Source organism: Camelina sativa, chromosome 18 (genome assembly GCF_030686135.1).
Source record: "Camelina sativa cultivar CO46 ecotype springtype chromosome 18, ASM3068613v1".
Taxonomy (NCBI): domain Eukaryota; kingdom Viridiplantae; phylum Streptophyta; class Magnoliopsida; order Brassicales; family Brassicaceae; genus Camelina; species Camelina sativa.
The window spans coordinates 5,356,339-5,384,119 of NC_141897.1; the positions used below are offsets into that span (position 1 = coordinate 5,356,339).

General features: G+C 35.9%; 4 protein-coding genes, 1 long non-coding RNA gene and 1 pseudogene across 17 annotated transcripts; 3 read left to right on the forward strand and 3 right to left on the reverse strand.

Annotated features, from left to right (window-relative positions):
* Positions 1-266: 266 nt before the first annotated feature.
* Positions 267-6,534, forward strand: LOC104763164 (transcription initiation factor TFIID subunit 4b-like). Its single transcript, XM_087499200.1, has 15 exons — positions 267-561; positions 682-787; positions 1,501-2,003; positions 2,090-2,182; positions 3,476-3,521; positions 3,655-4,289; positions 4,471-4,595; positions 4,774-4,861; positions 4,951-5,086; positions 5,176-5,231; positions 5,321-5,377; positions 5,455-5,595; positions 5,676-5,744; positions 5,829-6,051; positions 6,245-6,534. The coding sequence occupies exons 1-15, from the start codon at positions 523-525 to the stop codon at positions 6,385-6,387; spliced, it is 2,460 nt and encodes an 819-aa protein (XP_087355326.1). The 5' UTR covers positions 267-522; the 3' UTR covers positions 6,388-6,534.
* Positions 6,535-7,914: 1,380 nt separating this feature from the next.
* LOC104760644 (uncharacterized) lies at positions 7,915-10,047 on the reverse strand. The gene is made up of 2 exons (XM_010483602.3): positions 8,328-10,047; positions 7,915-8,244 (listed from the first exon to the last, which is right to left on the reverse strand). Exons 1-2 carry the CDS (start codon positions 10,045-10,047, stop codon positions 8,159-8,161), a joined length of 1,806 nt encoding a protein of 601 aa, XP_010481904.1. The 3' UTR covers positions 7,915-8,158.
* Positions 8,500-10,398, forward strand: LOC147921560 (uncharacterized). Its single transcript, XR_015588843.1, has 2 exons — positions 8,500-8,627; positions 9,064-10,398. It is a non-coding gene; the product is annotated as an uncharacterized LOC147921560 (long non-coding RNA).
* A 319-nt stretch (positions 10,399-10,717) lies between these two features.
* LOC104760645 (aspartic proteinase 39) lies at positions 10,718-15,459 on the reverse strand. 13 transcript variants are annotated; one of them, XM_087499558.1, is made up of 13 exons: positions 14,853-15,427; positions 14,651-14,771; positions 14,125-14,552; positions 13,875-14,031; positions 13,430-13,512; positions 13,257-13,353; positions 13,080-13,149; positions 12,689-12,889; positions 12,217-12,341; positions 12,019-12,120; positions 11,830-11,927; positions 11,614-11,743; positions 10,718-11,116 (listed from the first exon to the last, which is right to left on the reverse strand). In XM_087499558.1, the coding sequence occupies exons 1-13, from the start codon at positions 15,089-15,091 to the stop codon at positions 11,102-11,104; spliced, it is 1,866 nt and encodes a 621-aa protein (XP_087355684.1). In that variant the 5' UTR covers positions 15,092-15,427; the 3' UTR covers positions 10,718-11,101. The 13 variants fall into 13 exon arrangements, 8 of the variants coding, with proteins under 8 accessions (XP_087355684.1, XP_010481907.1, XP_087355688.1 ...); XM_010483605.3 differs by having other exon boundaries at positions 11,614-11,758; XM_087499562.1 differs by having other exon boundaries at positions 13,875-14,047; positions 14,853-15,236.
* A 730-nt stretch (positions 15,460-16,189) lies between these two features.
* On the reverse strand, positions 16,190-19,034 carry LOC104760646 (putative pumilio homolog 13). The gene is made up of 5 exons (XM_019240244.2): positions 18,089-19,034; positions 17,793-17,964; positions 17,073-17,245; positions 16,750-16,999; positions 16,190-16,652 (listed from the first exon to the last, which is right to left on the reverse strand). The coding sequence occupies exons 1-5, from the start codon at positions 18,967-18,969 to the stop codon at positions 16,551-16,553; spliced, it is 1,578 nt and encodes a 525-aa protein (XP_019095789.2). The 5' UTR covers positions 18,970-19,034; the 3' UTR covers positions 16,190-16,550.
* Positions 19,035-26,506: 7,472 nt separating this feature from the next.
* Positions 26,507-27,223, forward strand: LOC104763166 (histone-lysine N-methyltransferase, H3 lysine-9 specific SUVH7 pseudogene; annotated as a pseudogene).
* The last annotated feature ends 558 nt before the right edge of the window (positions 27,224-27,781 follow it).

Here is a 27,781-nt window from a genome sequence, read left to right on the forward strand (position 1 = left end):
GGTTCCTAAACTTCTCTACCTGAAAATCCAAATCCGAACGGTTCCTATCTAAGCTTGACCCGAGTACCCGAATGCCCAGGGCTAGAGGCTACAACAGATCAAACGGCGCGTTTTGCTGATTCATTAGAACTACATACAAGTGCTGTAAAACCAAAAACGAAGCGTTTTACATATCCGCCTGGTACCGTAACAAATCAAACGACAGCGTTTTAGTTTCATATATTTAACGACATACAGTTCTTAAACAAACCAGTAAAAGTCCCTTCAGATAGTTCGCAGTTAGCAACAGAGAAAACGACACCATTTTGACTCATGCATTAAACGACTGTGCTTTTGCATAACAAATGAAACGACATGAGGTTTAGTTTAGGACTCATATGTTATTTAATCTTTATGCAAGGACTCAATCTGAAATTTACCAATCGAGATTTTATAACACATGTTTCCTTTTAATTCATCTCCGCCGAGAGGTCTCTTTGCCTTTTCTTCCACAGCGTAAGCTTTTTTTTTTTTTTTTTTTCAATGGATCCTTCAATTTTCAAGCTCCTTGAAGAAGACGAGGTTAGGTTTCTATATTTCATTTTGTTTTTTTTTCAAAATCCAATTTTGTGTGATGCCCTTGCTCGGTGGCTTGAAAGCGTCGTTGATGATTTTTGATTCCGGTCGAATTGTGTTGGTTAGGATGAATCGATGCATTCAGGAGCTGACGTAGATGCGTTCCAAGCTGCTCTGAATCGAGATATTGAAGGTTCTATGACAACTTCAATGCCACTCGGGACGAATCCTGGTATAACTCTCTACAAAATTCGAGTTTTTTAGATAGGGCTAGTTAGATTCTACGTCTGAGATTGTAATTGTAGCGTGCGCCTGCTTTGTGATGAGAGCTATAGTTTGAAACTTATTGCATACGACTTGCTGAACGTTTTTGTATAGTTTCTGAGGGTATGGACTGATTTAGGTGCACTATTGGTCAAAGTAAAGATAGGATTTTTATGTTGTGGGTTTCTCTTAGAGTGGATGCTAGATCCAATGTAATGAGAATATGACTTGTCTCTGTGAAGCTATTAGGTATATGGGGAAGTTTTGGCTTGTTAGCAAAGTTGTGCTTGTTTCGATATACAGTGTAGTTTCTGTTACATTATTATTACTCTTGGAACATGGATAACTAAAGAAGATGTCTATGTTAGGCTATATTGTAAACTTCTCTTATCTACTGACATGTGAGAAAGTTACAATCCTACATTAAAGCAATTATCAAGGTCATGAAAGACTAGTTTTTAAGTGCTGTTGTAGCTAATAGCGGCATATATTTTGTTATCGGCAAGAGCCTGTATATATGCTTGTTGAGTCATTGAAAATGATCAATGTGATGGGACTTATTATCTAGGATAGAGAGTAGGGTGATGGTCCTGGTTTCCTTTTTGGGTATTATCTGATTTTTCCTCCAGTTTAACTTGTGATTCTAGTTTCATCAACCAGTTGTTTGAATTATTTCTATAGGAAACAACCATCCTCCCAGCCAGCAGTTTGCGCCATGGAAAAATGGTATTGGAGATGCTAATATCAATGTCCAGACCCAGCACAGCCTTGAAAGTACTCAGATGAAGGAGCAACAAGGATCGACTTTAGAAAATCAACATCAACATGATTTGAAACGAGCCAATGAATCTCATTTACAACACAACCCGCCTCAAAACCTTCATCGAGCAGGTCAACTGTGGGAGAATCCATCGCAGGTACCCCAAGCAATTGGGTTGCCGATTTCTGAAAAGAATCCTACTGGTAATGAACCAGATAGATCACATAATATTCAAGAGAGTGAATCTCAGTATGTGAAACTGCAAAAGATGAGTAGTCAACAGGCTCGGGGAGTGGAACCGTCTGCTAACCCTATGAACCGCAACCCTAAGCAAGTACCATTTGCTGCTTTGCTTCCTACCTTAATGGCCCAACTCGATAAAGATAGAGCACTGCAGCTCCGTACCTTATATGCTAGACTTAAGGTATGTCTATTAGTGGAATCATTTGACATTCTGTTCCAAAGCTATTGCAATGTCATTGCTTTCCTTCTGATACTTTCTTTTTGCAGAAAAATGAAATCCCCAAAGAGGGGTTCACAAGACATATGAAGGATATTGTAGGCGATCAGATGCTCAGGTTGGCAGTTAGTAAACTGCAGCAGGTATTACCATTTTCCATATTTTGTGTCATGAGTAAATAAAACCAGAAAACCGACTTAGAGTATTAGCTTGTGAACGAAATCATGTTCGAATTGTCTATTTAAGTCTGCTTTTGAGGCTCTAAATTTTTTACTTTTGTCCTTTAAATTTAGCTGGATCCAAAGACTATTGTTTTTTTTTTATTAGCTTGAATGGTCTGAGTCTGACATGAGCTACATCTGGTGATCTTTCATTCAACTGGTTTTTAGAATATATACTTCTAGGCTGGCATCCTTCACGATAATCTGATATTGGTTTTATGGCACACCATCTAATTATCCTTCACGATACCGTATTTCTGTGATCTGATTTTTTCTTTACCAGATTCCAGTTGATGGGAACTTTGTTTGGTTGATTTTCCAGTTTCCAGCTGTTAGGTTTTTTCATACGTCAATGTTTGAAACGTTTTTGTATCTCTCTGTTGCCTCTTTTCCAAAATCCTTAACCAGAAGGTCGTATTTGCACTGTCTGCATCTTTTCTCGCTTTCACTTCTTTCCTCTACCTTGCAGTGGCTTCATGAATTAGGCAAAACCTTAAATCTTCCTCTATTTTGTTCACAACCAAAAAGTCGAGATTTACTTTTTTTTTTATTAAACACTATCTTAGCGATTATAATTCTTCTAAGGTTATCAGACTTATCCCTGGAATGATTAAATATATGATTTTTACTGACTTTGTCCCACATTTTGGTCACACTATGTCTGATATTTTTTTTAGTGGACATGTTAAAAGGGTGCTAAATATGTACTTCCAGAGTTTGTGGTCAACGTCTGCAAAGTGGGACTAGTTTAAGACGTTAAGTATACCAAATGAGATGATTTTTATCTTATTCCCATATCAAACAGTAATATGATACAAAAGTTTTACTCCAACTTTAAGTAAGATTTCCATTTTTTGTTATTTCCTGATAACAATAGGATTTCTATTTCTTTTCTTTCCCTTTTTTGTTTGGGAGTTATCTTTTTCTATATTTATAAGGTTGACGCGCGTTTATGAACTTCTTCCAAGACTTTGGAGGGATTTGGGGTTTATTGGTGTATCCGAGAGAACCAAAGTCATTTCTCTTTGGGAGTTTTTTACTTTGTTCTGTTTTCCACTATTTTAATAAAGGTTTTGCTTTTTGAACTGGGATCATAATTCCATCAAACAAAATTGTCAATCGTTAAAGCATCTGTGCTTCTGAGCAATTTATCATGGGTGTGATTAAGTGGGTCTAGATTCTTCTTTACTTATAATCTGTGCTAATTGTTTTCAGATGAACTATAACCAAGGAAAAATTGGGATTCAAGCTCCTTCTACTGGTATAAATGATTTACTGATGCTTTTTTTTTTTTTTTTCGTTCACTTTTATAATATTCTATACTCTCCTTAGATAGATGTATTATTTTCATGCTGGAGCCAGTATCATACCTGATCTAATCTATTCCATCGCAGAAATCAATAATCAAAAATCTCAGTCTGATCCTCGTGCAGTCCACCTTAACCAACTACCTTCCTCAACGTCAGGCACCTTAGGCAGTTCAGCTACGGTGCAGGGACTTACCAAACATCCGCAGCACCAGATGCAGCATCCACCAAGTTCTTTTCCTATGTATACTACCTCTGGTAGTTTTCACACATACCCCGGTCCAAACACCAATGCTTCTGGTTCCGCGTTGAGACCGCACCTTCATGATTCCCATATGAGACATGGGGCACATAACCCGACTATGGGATCAACTGGTCTTGGAGGACCGCCCCAATCTACCACAAACATGATGACTATGCCCAAATTTGAGAGGCCAAGTTCTGTAAATGATCCAAATAGGGTTCAAGGTGGCGTTACATCACACTTCCAGAACAGCTCATCATTACCTCTAAATTCTGCACCTGGTCAAGGATCATTAGTGTCCCATGTTAAGCAGGAATCAGTTGATCAAAGTTTTGAAAAGAATAATGCAGCCTCAGTGACTTCGAATGAGGACTTAGAGAAGGATTCCTCTAGAATGGGTTTATCCACACCTAACAACATGGCGCCTGCAAGCTCTGTTTCTCCTTCCATGACAACTCAACTAGACGCTAGCACAACAGTAAGAGATCTATTAATATGTAATTTTCTCATTGTAAAATTTAGTCTCAACTGTCTTGTTTTTGAGCTCCTGTGGCAACCATGGCGCGTCAACATCCCCTGCATATTTTCCTAGTTATTTGTAACAACCTCGGTATTTCGGTTGGACAATCTCTTATTGACATTGTTTGTGTATCCATCAGATGAATTCTCGTGGCCCATTAGGAACCTCTCAAGGAGGAATTAATGCTAGGATGCCACCCAAAAAGCCTTCTGTTGGTCAGAAAAAACCTCTTGAGACATTAGGTTCTTCACCTCCACCACCAAGGTAATTGATCTGCTCAGGCTTAGACATGGGGAACGATTTTCTTGAGTCACTCTTTATCCGTTAGCCAAATTTTAATAAGAGATTTCGGTTGTATGGATTTTTAAAGCTTAAAGCATTTTTCTTTTTGAGTCCCCAAGTAAAATAAAATCATAATTGTTTTGCATGGATCTACTTGCAGTAAGAAGCAAAAAGTAGCAGGGAATTCTATGGATCAAAGTATTGAACAGCTCAATGATGTTACTGCAGTCAGTGGTGTTAATCTCAGGGTGCGTTTCCTGGTAGATTCAGTTATAAATTTGAATCTGGAAGTAGATTACTGAATTAATCATTTTTTTTTTGTCTGCATTTGGTTTAGGAAGAGGAAGAACAATTATTCTCTGGGGCCAAGGAGGATGCTCGTGTTTCCGAAGCATCTCGGAGAGTTGTGCACGAAGAAGAAGAAAGATTAATCTTGCATAAAACTCCGCTGCAGAGAAAACTGGCGGAAATTAGTTTGGATACTTACCATATCTTCTATTTTAATTTCTAGTTATTGAATCACTTGGAGAAGAAGCTTACAAATGTTTCTTATATCTGGCAGTGGCGAAAGCGGGTATAAAGCAGATAAGCAATGATGTCGAACGGTGCTTGTCTTTGGTGAGAATTCAACTTATGCATTATTTGCTTACAGTACTTGAGCTTCTTTTTCTTTTTTTTACCCTTTTCTCATGTATTTGTGCTCCCAGTGTGTGGAGGAAAGGATGCGAGGATTATTATCCCATATAATTCGGTTGTCAAAGCAGGTCAGTCTAATTTTCTCTTACGACCTGCTTCAACATTTTTGTATCTATTCTTTCTCAAGGTAAAAATTCTTCTTCAGCGGGTTGATGCTGAGAAATCTAGACACCGGACTTTTATCACATCAGATATTCGCCTACAAATTAATGAAATGAACCAGAAGGTGAAGGAAGAATGGGAGAAGAAACAGGCTGAAGCTGAAAAGCTTAAGAAACCGAGTGAGGTCGGTTTTGAGCTCATTACCTATGTTCTTATATTTACTACAGCACACAGACATGACAAAATTTGTTCTTCTTGCTGCAGAGTGAAGAAGGTGATGGTGGAGTTGACAGTGAGAAGGAGAAAGACGATAACCGTTCAAAGGGTGTGAAGGTATGGAGAAATTAGTAGCAGTTGTAGAGTCACGTCAAAATTATCTTTGCATTGTTCTTAGACTAGTGGTTTCGATATGTGAAGGTAAACAAGGAGGATGATGACAAAATGAGAACGACAGCTGCAAATGTGGCTGCTCGTGCTGCTGTCGGAGGAGATGATACATTTTTAAAATGGCAATTAATGGCTGAAGCTCGTCAGAAATCTGTGTCTGAAGGTGGTAAAGATGGGAATCAGAAAGCTACTTCAGGTGGAGGAAATAACTCTAAGGACAGGCAAGATGGTGGACGACGGTTTTCTGGAAATGGTAAGTCCATTATATAACCGCTTTTTACGTAAGAGTAAAGAATCAGGAATGAACAAAGCTCAAAAACCCTCCTCGAATACATGAATTGCTCCTAGTGTTAGAAATGCTAAGAGTCTAGTTGTGATGTGGCTTTTGTCTATTGAGTTCTTCGTGGTTTTGTTTGTGATAATAAGCTCTGGATTCATGTTTTCAGGTGGTCGAAGAGTAGGGAAAAACCAAGGTTCGTCTCCTCAACCAAAAGTGGTACGGACAATCACTGTGAAGGATGTGGTTGCTGTTTTGGAGAGAGAGCCGCAGATGTCCAAATCCACTTTAATGTATCGATTAATTCAATAGAAAAGCAGAATCATTATTATTTATATAAGCTTCTGATGATAATTTAATCGTCAAGGCCCAAGTGATTTATACCATTGTGTCTGTTGTGTGGCCATTTCAACCTCAAACGTCAATTCATAATACAACCCCTAAAGATTCAAAACTCAATACTTGCATCTACTGCTAGAGACTTCAAATGTTCCAAATTCATTGAAATACAAACCCGCTCCTATTAAATCATACAAACCTACTCCTATTAAATGCCTGTTCCAAAAAATTTATGTCAATCATCGATTGGATATTTTTTCTATAAAACGCCCAAATCAAGTTTTAGAGCTTCTCACTAGACCCGTCGTTGGGACTGCTTAGGCTGGTTGGGGCAGACTAGGTCCCAATCAGGAGATCTTGGTATAGTTGAACCAAAGAGAGGGATACCTCGCACATAAGGATAAGGTTGGAGCACATTTAAGTGTTACATGTGTGTGTACGTGTTCATGTCTGCTATCTTACATGGGCATTACACTGGTTGTGCATTATATTCTTTTGTAGGTTACTATTGGAGGTATACTGGGGACCGTCAAAGTCCGTCTAATAGTGAATCCGTGAAGCCCAAACCGAATAATCCTCCCCAAGATACCTCTCAATATTTACTCGACTTATTGTTATTGACCCTTCATCTTTGTACTGCCCATCTTTGATTTGAATTGTGTTGGACACCTCTCACTATAAGTCTATAAGCAATGAAAAAGGTATCTATATGAAAAATAATTCTGATCCAGGCCAGGAACCGGGTATAATGTTTTAGGATTTTCCACAACTTCATTATTATTCTGATTGACATTTCTGGTAAATAAATTATAAAAAGTACAGTGCTTAACTAGTCCAAATGATGTACGCAAAGTCGTGAAATTATTGTCTACACTCGACACTAAACCATATATTTAAGTAAAAGAATGAGTTAAAAAGATCACGCGGACCTTATTGTGGTTTTGTGGTCCTCCCCACCTTCTATGTGACTCGCACCTTTCCACCATTTACTTCTTCACATAAAAAAATACTCATTTCCACTCTATCCAATGCCAAGAAAACAACGTTGTAACTACTAAGAAGAACCCATAAATATATACGAATTTTCAAATATGTTTTTAGTGTTAGTGTATCATCGTAACTTTAGTTTTTTGTTCATAATGTTTAAGGATTCGATCTTATCTATAGAAGTTTAATTCATTTCAAATTGTAAGGACAAAGTAGAAGAAAACTCAACTAGGAAAAGTGATCACATGACACAATAACCAAAAGTTACCCCCAAAAACTATATAGGCTTAATTATAGTTGTGATTTTGGTGAACTTGAGCAAATTGTCTTTACTAGCTAGGGTTTATTTTTAGTAAATATGTGGATGAGTAGTAAATAAAATCATTTTATAAACTACAAAAAAAAAAAAAAAAACAAGAATAAGATTTTCTAGTTACAAATTAATTTTCAGTCAACTAGGTAGCACACCGTAACTCTTTTTGACAATCCGATACAAGCACCGTAACGCTTAAATTTCAAAAGCGGCATTCAAAACCAGCATTTCCAAAAAACTTGGGTCATTGCAACTTCTTAGCCATAAGCTTTTTTTTTGTAATCAGCTCTTGTGTTTGTTTTTCATTTTTTTTTTGTTAACAAGTTCACATTGTTTCGAAATAAAAAGAAAGATACTAATCCATCACAAAAGTACTAGTCAGTCTAATTTAAAATGTAAAGGAAAACAACTAATGAGGAGCAAATGAGATGCTAAATAGATTGCTCAATGTAAGTGATCAGGTTTCTTCCTTTCCATCACCATTCCTTCCTTCTTCTTCTTCTCGGGTTCTTCTGCGATCATCGACAAGCCTTAAGAGGGGAAAAAAAACAATACAGTGTTATCAAGACATCCAAAATCCTATTTTAATACATATATGTATAAGACAATATACCGGTTAAGTGATTTTTCTCCTTGAGCATCAACCTGCTAAGCTTTGCTGCTCTAGCCTTTTCGAACAGCCACGTAGCCTCCATCTGTTTGCTGATCATTTGAGCAGCGTAGTAAGGGATTTTACCACGAAAGCAGCGGCCATTGACAAACATGATACAGTCCATCAAGCTTTCTCTTGAAAGCCCTTTGATGTCATAAGCTCTTGATCTTGTCCAAAGACTTTTACCATGCGAATTCACTGGTTCCGCCAAGCAAAGAGCTCTTGTGCAATCACTTATGGCCGCATCTACATCTCCAAGGAGTAAGTAACAATCTGCTCTGTCGCTATATAGATTCATTCTCTTTCTCCTAAGTTTCAAAGGGCATATGCCTATCGCTTCGTTGTAGCATCTAATAGCTCCCTCTAAGTTTCCTACACAAAGCAATTGGTTTGCTTGCTGTTTAATCAAATTCACAACAACACTTGTCTCTGCCAGCAATTCTTGATTCTCACTCATCATCTTTTTCTCCCTCTTTCTCCTCTCTACTTTGTTCCTCCATAGTTCTTTCAAGGCTTTTTGAACTTTCTGAGTGTAGAGACAACCTTTCTTTGTGTTGTAATGCATTAAAAGAACCTTAGTTATTCTATCTCCTAGGTTTGGTCTGACGTTAAGAGCTTTAACCTCAACTAGGTCTACTATATAAAACAATGACATCTCAATGACTTTGTACCTTGTTTCTTGGTCTTTGAGAAGCAGCAAAAGACAATCTATACCCATGTATTGCCAATCATCAGAAGACCGAGAGAGGTTGCATAGACTCAATATCATTTCTCTTGATCCTGAGACATGCGCTCGCCCTTGTTTACTATAACAAAGAATCCGGATCAGTCCGATGCCTGCACGAGACGTGTGGTTAACCAATCCACCCCACATTTGGCTAAGCTCCTTGAGAAATTTTTTGTTGCAAATAAGAGAAATAGACCTTTGCTTGTAAGCAAAGCAATTGAGTAAATGAAGTGACCAGCATTGGAGCTGACTTGCCCATTCCTCAGCTTTTTGGTCTTCCATCTCTAACCCTCCAAGTCCTCTAGTAAGCAAGTCACAGTGATACCTCACTCTTCCTTCTTTTGCTTGAACACTCACAAACTCTTCATACACAACATCAACACATGTCGTTGCAATCTCCATGGCTAATCTCACCACTTCATTCTCGTAAGCTGCCACTGCCTCAAACGTCCTCTCGTAGCTCGCCAAGTGACCTAACGCCCTAACAACGACTCTTTGCTCGACCCAACTCATCTTTCCAGTCATAAGCTCAAGCAATGGAGCTATAACTCCAGACTCCACAGCTTTTACAGCAAACTCAGGCTTCTTCATGGTGTAAGATCCAATGATATGAACAGCATAGTAAGGAACATACACATTTTGGCCAGTCATTACCCATTCTACATCCTCAAGACCTTTCTTCATTAACCTTGTCATGCACTCGAAGACCCCAAGAGACGGGAACTCAGGGTTCTCAGGGTCGGCCATGGCGTATCTCCAAATAAAACTAAGTGTGAGAGCGAGCTCTGTGTCGTCTCTTGTCATGTGCAAATCTCTCAGAGATAACTCTAACCATGCTTTTCTTACACAAGGGTCTTTTTCCTCCATGGCACAGATGAAGCAACACGGTCTGGAACCGACAACAACGTGGGTCCTGGCCATCTTGTTTGTACTACTGCAACGGAAGTGGTCCATGAAAGATCTGAGATTTTGTTGATCTTTTGGCTGTTCTTGCTGATTAAAGAAGGTTAAAAACAAAAAGGGAAAATAGGGTTTTGTATGTGATCCAGGTGGATATGACGATCAAAGTGGGTTTTTGTTTATTAATACAAAAGTGAACTAAAGTGGCCTAGTAGTGTGATGACATCTAGCGGCCGCATAAGAAAGCGAAATGCAAATGTTTTCCATTAAACAATTCAAAAAAATTGAACGGTTTAATTTGTAACTTTGTAGTACGTACACTAGTTTCTACTAGTATCATTGTATATAAAATCCAGTTGTAAATTGATAAAACATAACACATAACAGAAACACCTTGTCTGCTAATTTTATAAGAGTTCTTATAAGAGTCTAATGTCTCCCATTGGTTGGAATAAAGATCTTTGGTTAATATATAAAAAATGTGGTAGCTTTTAAATTTTTGAGTTATCTTTTGGGATAAGTTAAGCCATATTTTTAATATGATATCTGATATATCATGGTTTTTAGAAGTTTTGGCCTATGATATAAGTCTTATTTGAAAGTATTTGAACAATTTGGAACAAAATAAAAGTTCTTACCAAAGAGATGAAGTTGAAAGTCGTTTTTGAGGCTAATGTTGGTTGACACCATCACCTACATATTTCTACACGAGTTTTTGAAAGACTTTTGGAAAACAAGGCTTTAGATAGAGGTTGAGAGTCTCAACTTGAGACGTAAATAAAAAAATCATTCAACAATTTGGTAAGATAATAAAAAAAATATCGAAAGAGAAATGTACCATAGTTTTTTTGTTTTTGTCACAAAAGGAATTCATTCATTAATCAATCACTACATGTCCAACCAAGTGGAATCTCTGGAAACTCTGGCAGGGCGATACACTTTCCTAAAACCGGATTGCATAATGTAGCATTTCTTCCATTGTCGTAACAGAGAAAACCTAGGCTGGATTGTGAATGATACATGCGAAAACCTTCTAAAGAAGGCAAACTGATCTTCTGTTCTCAGGAAGATAAGAGCGGCTCCTCTTCTTGATAAAATGAGTGTATCATCACTTGGCAAAACCCTTGAAAAAATAATCAGAGTTTTATAGGCCTTGAATGAGATTGCAGATAATTTTACACAAAATCATAAAATCATTCAGAAACGTATCAAAACTCAAAATAGTGAGATCAATACACCCTAAGTGATGAAGTATGAGCTTGAGTAGCTTTTGTCTCACACAAAACAAACCCTTACGTCCTAAACCTTTCAAATACCAAAACACCTCTCGAAATCAGAATAAGCAAGAAGCGAAAAAGCATTCCAACCATTTTTCTCTATTTTCTTTCTTTAACTTATACATCAAAAATAACGTAATAACTACATCAATTTACTTAAAATCAAAGTGTCTTTAATTAGGAATCTTGTTTCCTGTGTTTAATATCTTTCTATCAAACGTATATAAAATATATATAAAGAAAGAGAGAGATATAGAAACTCTATAAGTGATGGGGAGGCTCAAGCATTAGATGTATCAGAGGAGAGAGGCTGAAGTTCTTGTTCTTTAACAGCAGCACTTACAGGCTCATAAGTAGCTTCCTCTTGCTTTCTACGTCTCCACACCAATACAAGTTTGATCATCACCGAAGTAACCAACAATGATATCACCACCCCCGCAACCACCCCTAGTACGTGTGTCTCCCACCAGCTCCTGACAAAAGCATCACTACAAACCCATAAGACAGATCAAACCCACTAAACCAGTGTGACGACAGATATGAGAGCAATGAAACTTACTGTTTCTGCTTTTGCTCAGCCTTCCATTCTAGCAACTTGTAGCTTCCAAATTGTCCAGGTAGGCGTAATCGGTTTTCCTTCAGAAGCAGCATTATGTTCTGCAATCACGTACAAAGTACAACTCACATCTTTTTATCTGCGTATGAAGATACTTAAACCATCATCGTTTGTAAGGAAAAAGAAAACTACCAATGCCGTAGTATTGGAAATGTACTCAGATGATTGTGCGGGAAAGATTCCCCATTTCAGGCGATACTCATTTCCCCTGGACGAGATATTCAGCAAGTGAACCTAACAAAAAGAAAGAATAGCCATTGGGACGATTTAATCACAACGAAAGCACCTCAGACAAAGAGAAACTAGTCAAACGAATGTTTAGAACCATGCCTGTGAACTTTTAATGTCTAACTCATGGGCAATGAAATCAGCCATCTCTGAGAACTCAGGCTTCTGTGAAGAATTATTCACGCTAATTGACACTTCGAAGGTGATAACTCCAACTCGGAAAACACCTACATGTTCATAAGATATAGCCAAACAAGTTAACGCCAAAACAGAAAATTAAATGACAGTGATATGGATGATGTTGATGAGGCTCTGGTTTATAACGACTAACTTATTTTAGGAGTAATTGCAATTATTCATCACCAGAAAACCAGACTTTCAAGGTGGATAGTCTTCCAAAAGAATTTAGAAAAAATGGCGTGTCCAAGAAATGTTTCGATTCAGCAAACTTCTGAATAATTTTCTCAATACATACAATGACAGATATAGGTCCTACTCGTTTGCAGTGGCTAGCGACCAACGACTGCGACTACGACAGCGACGAGTAACATAGAGACATACAAGGCTAAACTACCTGGAAGATCAGTGGTAGAAGACTCGCTTGTAGCGGGACTTGGAGAAATACTAGAAGTTTTATTTTGGGAAACTGGTGAAGTAGGCGCAGGGGAATCTGGTGCCGCAAGCCTTCTCCATAGATCAGAACAGTTGGTCTTCAGAAACCCGAGCTTATCATTCTCACGATCATAAGTGACAAGCGTATTGCGGACAACAATTCCTGATCACAATGTCAGATGTACCAACTTTATATGCGTCAAATGAAAGCAAGATCAACACAGAAACTGAAGTTGACTTGAAAAGACAGGAAAACACATGGTCTGCCTTGGCACTAAAGCCTACATGATAAAATGCTTTCATGGAAAATGGGAGTGCATGCAAGATATGTAAATCGATTCTGCATGCAGTACCTCCTAGGAGTGTTGTTGAGTCTCTATCAGGAAATATGCCAAGGCAGTATGCGCCTCTAACTTTAGTGTGCTATAAGCACGTCAAGAAGACAAATGGAAACTGTTAATACTTGGCTGAAGGATCAAACAAGTAATTATATGAAAAAGATTAGCCAAATTTACTTTACCAATTATTACCCTGAATAAGTAGTTCTCAGGAGAAAGAATCAGGTTCTGACCATTTCCAAATTCCATAGCGATCTCAGGGAAAAAATTGTGTATCTCAGCCACATCCCTGATTGGTATCCAAAGATAGTATCCTTAGACAAGATATAAAATTTGAAATTCTGTGATACTGTTGTTTAACAAACCTTCCAGCGCCAGAGAAACAAACATCATCATAATTTGGGTCTGGACCATGGATCCGTTTCAGAGATGGAATTTCCTTAATGACCTGCAATACCACATAATCACATGCGATTACAATAAGGAGGAAACATCAGCATTTGTCTCATACAAATTACACTATAAGCTCAAATAGCACAATCTTTTGTTGAAGGTCATCCATTAGGCATGACAGGAATATTTTACATAGCTCCAGCAACTCATTAAGTTCTTAATGTCTGACAGATTGTAATTGTGATGCATGTGCTAGTATACTCTGATACAAAATAACATAAACAGGAATCTCTTAACCAATGCTTCAGAGACCAAAACAAGCATATGTTGTGTAGGAGACATACAGAACAGAGACTCGTAAAGAGGAAAGAGCAGAGAGATGATGAGCAAACATTTATACGACTTAAAATATCTTACCGCAGCCTTAATGGCTATAAACGCTTCCTTGGGGAAATAAGCATATGTTGTTCCACTATCCAAAACGGTTCCATGCTTTCCATTAAAGACCTTTGGGTTTAGCTTTAGAGACTTGCCAGCAACATGCATTTGTTTCAGGTCAATGTTATAATACGGACTGCAAACACCCGAAACTACAGTGATGTTGTGAGAAGCTCGAAATCTACTCTCAAAATACAAACGAACTGCAAATATTATGAAGTTACTCTACCTGCGGAAAGGATCCGAATGAGAAAACACCATCCCAGCTGGAGGATATATTTTACCAAGTACCATAGCACCACCCCCAACTTCCATGCCTCCATAACACAACGAAAAAGTATCCTCGATAACACCCTTATCAACAAGCTGATCTACAACACTAAGCTTACCACGACCTAACCCCATTATACCATCAGCACGTTGGCTAAAAAGATCGCCAGTTTCCACATTCTCACATCCAAAAACAGCACGTTGCGGAGAAAGCTGACTCTCGTTACCAAAAGATATCAAATCCTCACTTAAAACCCCACTACTCGAACTCATCTCAGCATACCGTCTTTCGTAAACACATAATTTCCCTTCATCATCACAATTACAGTCAGGATTACATTTCAAAGCCTGGTAACTACTAGATAACTCAGGTTGAAACTTCGGATCCTGTAAACAGTTATAAAACAAAATCCCTCAGGGCAAATGAAAACTACAAACCAAGCCTAATCACACAAACCACAAGATTTTAGGAAACTTAATTTCACCTGATGCTTCCCACACTGTTTACAAGTGGAGCAAGGAACGTAAGTAACAGTACTACCAGTATCTACAATCAAAGCAAACTCTTGTGGTGGTGTTCCAATCCATAATCGTGTAGTGTAGTAGCTGTACAAAGGATGAGTCATAAACCTAGATTTTTACACTATAGGACTAAATTGGTAACAAAAAATCGAGAAAAAGACGAACCCGTTAGAGAGGAGGTCATCGTAGAGTTTCATGTGCGCGTTAGGGAGCTGAGATTGATGGAGACGACGGCGGCGAATATCCTCCACTCGCGGAGGCAAAGAGGAGTAGCTAAGCGGGAAAATCATAGGCGATTCGGCTGTTAAATCGAGCTCATCGGCGGTGGTCAGATCGAAGACGAATATAGAGATGACGGTGGTGATGAAGAGAAGGGGGATGAGGAGGAGCGAAGGTCGATCCATGAGTGGTGGATTGAGGAGATCAGTGGATTGGGATTTAAATTGAAGAACGCCGGTGGCGACGGAGGGGGTTTAAGCGGAGTCAACTCCACCGTGGCTCCGTCGTCGAGACAAAATGAAAAAAGAGAAGAGAGCGAGAGAATGAAATGGTTTCTCTTCTTTATTATTTTCTAGTTTTGTGACTCTGAAAACGAATAACGTACTGACACGTGGCGATTTAGTAAGTCTGTTAAAGTCAACGATCACAACTCCTTTACCTGCTTTAGAGCGAGTTAATGACTACAACAAATCTTACTTACTACAATACAAAACCAAATTTGTGTTGGTTTATCACAGGACAGGACGCCTTAATCATATCAATGAACTTTTATATGCAACCTTTGTGAAACCTCATTGTTGTCAGTCATGTCATGATATGGGAGAGAGCCCAAACGCGAACAAGCAGGTAAAGGGTTAAGGGTTCTCCTCTCCAAATGGGCCTCAATTCTAAGTGCCCTTCTCCTTAACTTCCGCACTGATGTCGTTCATTTTGAGGATTCCAAATGGATAAACCATCCTCTTCACTCCACACTCACATTGACCACCACACTGCTGTCACATTTACGTTAGAGGTTCACAGGACATGAAGGTTGGACTGTAAATTACAATATACCAACAAGGTCCACAATAATGTGATTCGCTTTTAAGGTTTTGTTTTTTCATGGGTTTTTTTGGCCAACCAAAGCAAACTGGTATCCGATTCATGGTTCAACCGGTTCAGCCGACCAGTCCGGTTTTTTGTAAAAGCTCAATAATCACTTTTTTTCTTTATAGAGTTGACATTTATAGCACTAAATAATAAAAGAGCAAAAGCAGCCTCATTGTATTTTACGAAAAAAACCCACAATATTTATTATGATGTTAATAAAAAGCCCACGGATGACTCCAATTTGAACCAAGTTTTATATTCCAAAAAAGAAAAAATGCTCAATCATTGGAATAGAAATTAAAAATTTCATCAGAACATATAAAGTACGTATCACTCTAATTAGGACCAAGCAGAAACAGAGATAGTCAAAGAGCTTTGACCAAAGTAAGCAATAATGGAAAAGAAGAAGAAAAAAGACAACAAACATCACGACTCTAAAATAAAGAATAGTTCAGAGTTTTACATAGAGAAAAAGTTCAGAACACAACACAAAACACACATAAATCTCAAACAGACAAGACATGGTGTGTGTTTTTTGGTGCTGTGTCTAACAATTATCCTATGATTTAACAAAACGTTAAAGTAAAAGAAAACACCCACAGAGAACACTCTCACCTAGAAAACATCAACAACGGCTAATCAAATACTAGTAACCAGCAACAACACAAAATCTGAATCAATCAAAACAGAGAAAGCTAACAACACCAAAGCCAACTAACAAACACCAAACAACATTGTTTCTCTTTTCTACCAATGGGGCTCCTCCTCTCTCCTCTAGATATTGAGCCTCTCCAGAATCTTGTTCCCAAACTTGTTACACCTCATCAACCGAATATTACGCTCAATATGCCACCTCAACATTTGGCGCACATCATCCTGCAAACACACCAAACAAGATTCCTCATTATCTTCGCCAACCCTCTAAGCAGAGACCAATGTTTTAGACAAACGTATAAGCACACGCGGCCTTTACCTTAGAGACAAACCATGCGGTTTGAATGACATAGTTCCCAAACGGGTCGAGAAGAAGTGTATCAATCTCTTGAACCAAGTCATTTACGATCAACCTAGTGTTGATACTCTTTAGCTGCAGCAACTTCTGGACAGCATGACTTCCATATTTGTTACGGGCGAGGTATGCATAGCTCCCTAACAGCTGTACCACGAGCGCTTCTGTCACCTGTTGGTTTTCCAGCTCCACGACATACTGTACCACGTAGTTTCTGAAAGGAAAACATACTTGTGAGTAATAAACACTAACGAAGATTTGTGTATCATTCATCATCTAATGCTTACCCGTAGCAGTTCAAGCAGAGTTTCAACGCATGAGTGATTATCTCGTTAATAAAACGCTGCCTTATTTGAAAAGGCATCGGACGTTTATTGCTAAAACATTGCTGAATCAGGCAGCAGCCGTGTTGATCAATCGCTATCTGGTAACAATGTCCAGCTACAACTTCAACAAGATGCTGCGAAGGATAAAAGACAAAACACAGATGGAGAAGAAAAAGTGTCAATTTCCTCAAGAATACTTAGCATAGGAAAATATGATCCAGGGTCTACCATGGCTCATTTTACTTGTACCACAAGAAATAAAGTTACTAAGGTTAGACAATACTGCAGATTCTAGGATACGTTTCAGTCATGACTTCTATAACAAATCTTGAACCTGAATAAAACAGACATTGCAAAATTTAACCGACAACAAGCAAATCGACTAATCTACTTGAGCTGCTACAGTGGATTCTCTTCAACTATATGGTATAAGAAAGTGACTTGAAGCTTGATAAAGAAGGGCTCATCTTAGTAAGCAAAAGTACTAAACAACTCTATGATCAACCAGAAACAAAGATTCATCAGATGAATAGATTTCAAGTTTATCCACAGAAGGTTCATAACTAACCAACTTAAATTTTGAAGTATCCATTCACATTCACATACCAAAGGACCAACCATCTCTAACATAATATACTTCCAAGACTGAAGCAGACTACGTACTGCGAATGAGATGCTTACCCTACACTGCAGGAAAGTAAACTGGCAAAAGCATTCCAGAATCACTTCTTTAGCATTGCTGCTCCTTGTCAACGGAAGTGCAACCGTGGTTATAGCTCCCAGGAAGCGCAAAATTTGATCCTCCCCACAACGAAGTCTTGTATTAATCACCAGCCATTTCATTGCCTTGCTTCTGATATCTCCAAAACAAAGACATTACTAGTTACAAACTATAGCAATCACAAAAACAAAGGTTCACCCTAAACAATGCATTAATCATATATCAAAGGTCAAAAAAAAGATTCAGAAGTGTGTACCCGAGTGGATCAAAGCATAGGTTAACAAACTGAGACTGGGACTGAGTAACCATATCAAGAATCTGAATGAGCTGTTCGGGGCTGCATTTGTCCATAAGCCTCCTAACGACATCATTAGCATGAGAATCCACCATCAAGTCAAAGAGATGAGGAAAGAGAGCGTTGTAGATCACATCAACGCTCTCCTGAGGACCCAAGAGAAGCATCAGCAGATGGTCTCTCAAATCTTTATCTTTAGCCATCGAAAGTATCGATGGCGGCTCCCTCCAGTTCGCCATAGCCAACGCCTGATCATGTTTATAACCATAACCCATCCAAGAATTGTTCATTCCAGTCCCAAAACCATTACTGTAATCCCAAGGGTTCTGATCTGAGACATGGTTTCTTGAAGAATAAGAAACTCCATTCATGATACCATTGTTAAGCAACCCATAAGTATCATACGACGATCGATTAGAACAATCGTTCTCAACAGACAGTCTCTGCTGCATCTGATTAAACCTCTGCATCCCTTCACGCTGGTAGTAACCAGCACTCAGATACCCATTACCACCACCACCAACAACGCCACTACCGCCGCCGTTGATCACCTGATTGTACCGATTAGGGGGCATCGGTTGACCGTTCTGACGAACAGTTGAATCAGAGAAAGAGAGGCCACCAAAAGAGGATTCTAGGGTTTGCAGATCATTCAAGAAACCATTAGAAACCCTCTGGTGAGAACTCTCCTGTTGATGAAACTGAGACGACGGCTGCTGCTGCATCTGTGGTGGTTGTGACTGAGACCCACCTCGCCTAAACGTTGCCGTTTCCGGAGTCTCCTCCGCCGTTGACCAGATGTCGCGTTCGCCGTTAGTGTTGACACGAAACTTCTTGTCCATGATGACCTATGACTCTCCAAGGAAGCTGAAAAAATCTATGCAAATTAAAAAAAAAAAAAAGAGAGAGAGAAAAGAGAAAATATATATATATATATATATATATATATATATATTAGGAATAAAACTAAGAAATAGTACTTTTTTTATCTGTAAAAAAAAATTAATACGAAGGGAAAAAAAGGAAGGTGAGATACTTAAGAGGATTTAGGGATTAATGGAGGAAGACGTGATTACGGTAAACTTAATTGCAGAGAAGAAAAAAAGTAAAAAAGAAAAGAAAAACTTAAGGAAAAGAGAGATTGAATACGTTTTTTGAGAAATCTCTCTTTCACCTTTAGCTTTCAGTTGCTTGTTCTCCGTCTTCTTAAATTCTTCTTTCCCATGCACATTAAATAGTCAAGGAAAAATATATTCCAGGTCAAAGTCTTGATATATTTTTTTCTCACAATTTCAATCATTTTTTTTATTTGTAGGATAATTACATCAGAATATCTATTGTAATCTTTTGTATCTATCTAAATCTACACTTAGAATCTTTAAAATCAAATAAATAAATATAAAATCTAATATATTTTCACAAAAATAAAATATCATATAATATAATATATTATTACTTGAAAATTAACCATACTGTGTAAACCAAACCTGATTTGATGATTGAATCGATTCAATTGCAAATCGAATATCAGTTTTAGGTTCACCGTTAGAATATGTAGAATAAAAGATATCTAAAACAACAGTAACAATAGAGAAATTCGGTGAAATTGATCGAACCACCAACCCTCAATAACTATACATTTATTTGTGAAAAATTTAGACCATTATCTTTTTTGATTTTTTTTTGCTGATTTATTCGATGAATGATAAACAATGTTTTGAACTTGGAATAAAGACGACGAGAAGAATAAAATTATCAAATATTAAAGAAGAAAAAATAAATGATGAGAAATAAAGAAAAATCATACAAGGGAGGTGGCGGACGGAAGAAAAATAAGTTTTTTAGAATTACGAGTCTAGGGGTTTCTTTAAAAAATCTTATTTTTTATTAAAATATTTAGTTCCACCTAATTATTTTAAAATTATGCTTAGCAATTATAACTGTTCCTATATTTTTATAATTTTTGTTGATTATAAAAGATATTAAAAACAACATTTTATAAACCAAACCGGGAAAGTAGAGTGAACCGGTTGAATTGTAAATCGGGTATTAGTCTTTAAATTTATCGTCAAAATTTATAGAAGAGAAAATACCTAAAACTTCAGTAGAAACAAAGAAATTCTGCAAAATGGATCTAACTAACAACACTCCAAACGTGGTGTTTATTTGTAAAAGTTTCAAACCATTATTTTTCCAATTTTTTTCTTTTTGATGATTTTTTTATGAATGCTTAAACAATGTTTTGAACTCAAAATAGAGATGAGGAGAAGAATAAAATAATCACTTTTTTGTCAACAGCTTTATAAAATTAGCTCAAACGAGTCAATTTTAAAAAACATTGTTTTTATATAAATTCAACAGCGGTTCAATACGTATTTTACGTGTCAAATTATCTACTTTGATATTAGCTTTACAAAGTAATAAAAGTAAAGAAAAGGTAAAGAATTCTCCCTTATCTCTCTGCATCTCTTTGAGTTATGTTGAAAAACTTGGCCACTCAGCAGAAAAAGACACAGTTTTCATCAAATCAGAGTAGTTTGTAAATAAAACTTATAGCTTGTTTGCCACAATTATACGCTTTATTGCCCACATCAGCGTTTTCACCTATGTATGTAAGAAAACCAGATTAATCTGAAGATTAAAATAATCAATATTATAGAAGAAAAAATATAATGATGAGAAATAAAAGAAAACCACAAAAAAAAACGAAAGAAAAGAGGAAAAAGAAAGGTGGTGGCGCTTGTAAAAGAGAGAAATGAGAATATTGTTGGGATTAAGAGTCTAGGGTTTCCTTTAAAATATCTTAATTTTTTATGAAAATATTTAATTCCACTCAATTATTTTTAATTTATGTGTCCCATGTAAATTTCACAATTTCAATCATTAAACTATATATTTTATTTTTACAAAAATTACATAATAGAATCTATCATATCTTTCATAAATATACCTAAACCTACACCTAAAATATTTTATCATAATATATATATATATAATCTACTATTTTCACATAAAAAATTAAAGAAAATAAAATCTAATATTACTTGAAAACCGTCTTTTGTAAACCAAACCTGAGTAGATGATTGAACTGGAAATCGGATATCAGTTTTTAGGTTCATTTTCATAATTTATGGAAGATATGATACCTAAACACCAATAAACATAGAAAAATTTGGTAAAATTGATCAAACCACTAACCCTCTGAAACTCTATATTTATTTGTGAAAGATTTACACAATTATATTTCCTGGATTTTTTTGGTTGATTCGTTTCATGAATGTTAAACAATGTTTTGAACTTGGAATAGAAATGACGAGAAAATTAAAATAATCAAATATTAAAAAAGAAGAAAACTATGATAAGAAATAAAGAAAATTCACAAAAGAAGAGGAAGAAAGGAGGTGGTAGAGCTTGGAAGAGAGAAAATAAGATAAGATTTTTTGGGTTACGAGTTTAGGTTTTTTTAAAATATCTTAATTTTAAATTATGATGTTTAATTCCACCTAATTATTTTTAATTTATTCTTAGTAATTTTAATTATTTCTATATTTTTATAATTTTTGTTAACAATAAAAAGGATTAAAAATATATTTTATAGACCAAACCAGGATAGATGAGTGAATCGGTTCGATTTTAAATTGGATATCAGTCTTTAAGTTCATCGTCAAAATCTATAAAGGATAAAATACTTAAAACATCGATTCCGAGAAAAGATAGAGATATTCAGCAAAATGGATCAAAGTATCAAACCAATAACCCTCCAAACTTGTTGTTTAATTTTAAAGGATTCATACCATCAAAGTCTTGATGTATATTCTCTCATCATTTCAATCATTACTTTTTTTTAATGATAATTACATCATAGTATCCATCCTAATTTTTTGTATATATCTAAATCTATATTTAGAATCTTTAATGTCAAATAAAATAATATAAAATCTAATATATTTTCACAAATAAAGAAATGGAATTTAGCCAAAAGTACTACATTTGCTAACAAACTTTTCAATTTTACCACATGTTAAAACTATTTTTTTCCTCTACCACGAGGGCTACTTAAGAAGAAGATAATGCCCTCAGAGTTGTGAGCTGCAATTTGATGTATTTTACTTTGAGTAATCTAACAATTCTACCACATCTTTATCACTATAGTTTCTAAAATACCACATCTCAAAACTCTTTTCTAAAATACCATAAGTATTAAATAAAATGACTATAATATCCTTAGCCAAAAACATTTGTTATTTTATTCATTCTCTTTCTCTCTCATCTCACATTTGTCTTTTTCTTTCTTAATTCTCTGACACTTTTTGTTTTTTTCACTTTTCTTTTCTTTCTCTACTTCTTCACCTTTGTTTTTTATTACAACTTCGTTAATTTCTCTGGAATTTTAAATATTAAGGTAAACAAGTTTACACTATATATATAGACAATTGTAGAAAAAAATAAATTTAGTCCACGCATATGAAAATGCACAATATTGAAGTTTTTGCTAGACAACATTAAAATTTTCGGTGGACAACTTTCATACTCTTACAAATTAAATAAGTTATATGAGTTCTCCCTAGTAAATAAATTGTTGGGAATAATTATGTTAAAATTATTTATTATTTTCTTAAATTTTGGAGTGTTGAAATTGTCTATTATCTTATTCATGTATATAACGCGCGGTAGACAAGGTGTTATACTTTGATAGACAAATATCTATTATTTATTCATAGACATGTTTCTCCCACCGAAATCGATTGACCGTTTTTTTAGTGGTGGACAAGTTTACATCCTATGTATATAAACAATTCTAGCAGAAAAAAAAATCTTGCCCACCAATATAGAAATCCACAACAATGAAATTTTTGGTCGACAACATTGAAATTTTCGATGGATAACTTTAATACTCTTACATATGAGACAAGTCTCTCCCAAGTTGTATTGACAAACATAAATTTGATTTTTTTTTATTAAATTTGATAGACAATAATTATTATCCACAAAATTTATCTTTTAGCTATTTGTCATTTTGCACTTTGATTTTTTCCTTTTATCCACATTAAATGTTTTATTATGTGTCTGCTGTATAAAAGGAAGAAACGACCAAATCCATTTTTTTTTAATATGTAATACTATTTAACTAGTGGTCTCAAACTCACTAGCCACCTAACCACAATCACACCAAATAGCGAAAATAACCAAAAGATACCATTAAACTAATAACCAATAAAATAATAGACCAACAATCAATGATTCAATCCAATAGAGTCATAAAACATCAAACCATCAACCTAGCAGTATTCTAATTACTCAACTCTAGCAACCTAACATAAGTCAGACAACACAACAACGAGCCACTAGAACATCCTCCTCTTCATCGCCTGAATTCCACGATCACACTTTACCTTTACCTTCACCACAACAAATATGAGATGCGTGAGTATTATTATAAACACTCACTGAGGCAATCCTCCCGTCTATTGGGCTATACACACAAGCAATTGAGGTAAATCTAACCAAAAAATAATTATCAACAAACAAACCAGGACAACTGCATCGACCGACACCAACTAGGGATTGCATCGATCGATGCAATACTCACCCGCATTGACCTAGACCAACATTGTATCGACCGTTGCATGCTCGAGATTACACAAAATCCCTAATTGCATCGATCGACACCTCCACATGGCATCAACCGATGCTCTTAGGTCAAATCGCGTCGTCCTCGCGTTGCCTAAACCGACACACAAAGTGCATCGATCGACGCACATGTCGAGCTTCGTCTTCCCCGAAGCTCTTTGCCAGATCTTCGTTCCTAAACCATCAAAACACGATTCACAGCCACAGAGAAGACTCACAAAGCCCCAAGTAACACAAAAACGCTCAAACAAGCCAACCAATCATCTATATAACACATAAACACGAAAATAGAGAAATCTCGAGCTTAGATAAGCCATGGTCCTGCACTCACCTTTGCCAAAGAAGTTTATGACTCTAAACCGACAAATCTACACTCCTAGAAAGCTTTAAAAATTCTATAAATACTTCCATAGAAAGTTTAAAATATTATCAAAAGTTGAAGTATAATTAATATTTAACTCTAAAAAATAAAAATGTTATAAATATTTAAACTACATCTAAAGTGTAAAATATTATAAATATTTAAACTCTACTAAAAATTTAAAAGTTTAAGTATTAGTAAATATTATATATTAAATCTTCAAATATCTTGAAAATATCTTATTTATCTCCCTTTTTATATCTTATGAGCCTTAATACATGTTTTTGTGTATGACTTTATAGATGATTTGATATTCTTTCAGTATTTCTGGGTCTAAGAAAGTAGAATCGACGACAAGCACACAATTTTAGCTATACATTTGTTCATATTACTTTCTTTCCAAGTAATTTATAATTTTGTAGTATTAAAGATTTTGGTTTAAGAATTTACAATTTTGTAGTATAAAAGATTTTGATTTGAGAAGTTTCAATATGTACGAATCTAAAACTGAGTAAGTATACGGTGAAAGTATCAATAATTGAGTGCATTTGGTGACTATGTTGGTTTTCATGAATTCCACAAATTTAACAAGAAAAGGGGCAATGATTTTGGTAGTGGAGTTTGATTGGTTAACAAGTTGTGTGGTAGTCTAAAAAAGTATATTTTGAATAATTATTCAGTGGAAGAACGTGAGGAATCTGACGAAGAAGAGAAAGAAAAATAGTATAACGTTTAAATATAAATTCATGATTTTTATCAGATTTGAATTTTTAAAAGAGTATAACGTTTAAGTATAATGTGATATATATATATATATATACATATATTTTTTAAAATTTGTGTTCGAAATAAAATTTTTGTCTGAATAGTAATTAAAGGTTTTTATAAGATAATATTTCATATTCAAATGAAAATCTCTTCTGAAGTCATATTCAAATTTAAATGACCAAACATTTAAAAATGTATGATTCAATATTTATGGGTGCATGTTGATTCAACCAATTCAACTTTTTTTTTTCTTAAAATAGTTGAATAAACCATACGTATGTAGAAAATATTATGTAAAATAGAAAATAATAATATTTCACATTTATGTTAATTATGTTTTTCAAAAATTAGTCAAAAGATTAATGGATAATCTTGAATACATTGAATAGAAAAAAATTTAGGACTTTTTAATGACTAAATCTTGATGTCTACGGTGGAGATTCATCTGACGGTTATTAATCCATATCATTATATGATTATAAATAGAGGATTACCTTTCTATCTACCACAATTTCACATATCCAAACAAAAATTTATGTATGCTACTTCAACCATTTTTCATTCTTAACTTTCTCCTTTCCGTTTGTTTCCTGTTATCCCTTCTTTGCTACTTGTTTTTGTAAACCATCTATCTCATTTCTTTGATTGTAAATGTATATTATGCTGATTTGATTTGCAGTGTCACTATTTAACTGTTTTATATACAATTTTTGTTGAAGATTATATATATATATATATATAACTTTAATTTTATATTCAAGCTATGATTATTTTATGTTTTATTTTATTTGATTAATTTGTTGAGAGGAAAGATCAGAGTAAGATAATTTTCTAATTTTTATTTTTTTTGTTCTTGTTGATGTCATAATGAAATTATATTTATATTTATGTGTATGATATTTCTACACGATATATGTTTTCTCTGTCCCATTGTTTGTGAAGACTCCAATTTGATTAAAGAGTTCTTCTTAATCCAGGGGATGCCGTCACTATAGAATTATGCAATTGACTTATAATATGTGGTTTGAATATCGTCATACAATAGTTTTAAACATCTCCTTTTACATCAGCTCAAGTCGTTCTTTTTTTTGTTGTTTGATAAGAATAATTTCAAGTCTCGGAATCGAGTCTCCAAATACATTTTACCTTTGAGTGATTAAAAAAAAAAAACTTGAGTGCATCATCGAGTGCTACATAGTTGTTTATTATTTGAAGGTTCCCATAAATCTTAGTTTTACGGAGGACTAATAGTGAGTGGACTCCGGCCTTCTTCCTCTAGATGTCACACCACTACGAACCATTAGACCATCTGATGACTTCAACAACTACTCCAATGGTAATGGTCCAAGTACTGCTCCAAAAAAACAAGGACGTGGTCGACCAAAGGGTTCCAAAAACTTGAGGACCCCGTTGGAGAAGCCAAAAACAGAAGATCCCAAAAACAGAAAGGTTCTCTCTCCCCGAAACTTGATTCAGGGATAACCAAAGCATAAAGGGAAACCGGAAACCAGAAGATAGTTGAGTTGGTTTTGAAGCGGTTGGACGCGGTAAGACGGAGATTTTTCCAACTACACCTCCAAAGAGACATCCTTACAACAGCGAAAGTTAATTGTAGGACTATGGGGGTCCAAACTAATATGAGAAGGAGGATTGGTCTTGTTTCTGGAGTACAAGTAGGTGATATTTTTTATTACTGGGGTGAAATGTGCTTAGTCGGTCTTCACAAACAAACGGTTGGCGGCATTGATTATATGACGACTGATGATGGCACAGTAGAACCTCTTGCAGCAAGTGTGCTTACATCAGGACAATACGATGATGAAACCGAAGATCTTGAATGCTTGATTTATTTTGGATATGGTGGAGCGGATAAGAACAGTTTACCTCTTGATCAAACTATGGACAGAGGAAACCTTGCACTAGATACCAGTAGAAGAATAGGAAATGACGTTAGAGTCATCCGAGGCAGAGGCGACCCCAATGATGAAACTAGTAAGGTATACATTTACGATGGTCTTTATCTAGTTTCTGAGACGTATCCTGTGATCGGAAAAACCGGGCATAAAGAGTTCAAGTTTCAAATGGTGAGGAAACCAAACCAATCTAGTTCTGGTTATGCAAACTGGAAATTAGCTGAAGAATTGAGGACGCACGACCCGAGGCAGGGTTTTATACTTCAAGATCTTTCTTTTGGAAAAGAGGATTTACGAGTGCCGCTGGTTAATGATGTAGATGAATACATCACATCTCAGGATCACTCAAGAATGATGCTTGATTTAAACATCGATCCCCAAGAACTTGGATGTCGTAATTGTCATGGTCAGCCATTGATGTGATTCTCCCAAGGAATCGACGCTCTAAGGTAGGTAGACTGATAATCCTAGAACTCTGATGGCTCGCGAAGCTGGATGATAAGGCGTGAGATAAACTCGAAAATCCTTATGCCCCAAACTCTCTTAAAACAAACCAAACAAAGCAAGGCGGTGGAACTTTAGATAGAAGCTTCGCGAAGGCAGATGACAAGGCTTTAGACGAATCCCGAAAATCCTTGTGCCCTAGACTCTCTTGTAACGACTCTTCAATCCTCAGCTAGTGAATGGCAACGACAAGTGATGTGGAATCATTTGATATACCGAAAATTCTTTGATGTAACCCACCAAGGAGAAAGAACAAGTTCCAAAGGAACAAAGGGAGTTTACCACTCTCAAATAAAAGATAAAAGACTTCTTGATTGAAATTTTTTCTCAAATGAGATTACATGTGTTTATAAAGAGATAGAAAACTTGGTCATATAGCCAAGTATTGATTCTTGAAACTAAAAACATTAAAGATACTAAGTTGAATGAAGACCAAACTCTTGGTGCATGTTTCCTTTCTCTAAAGTGACTTTTGGT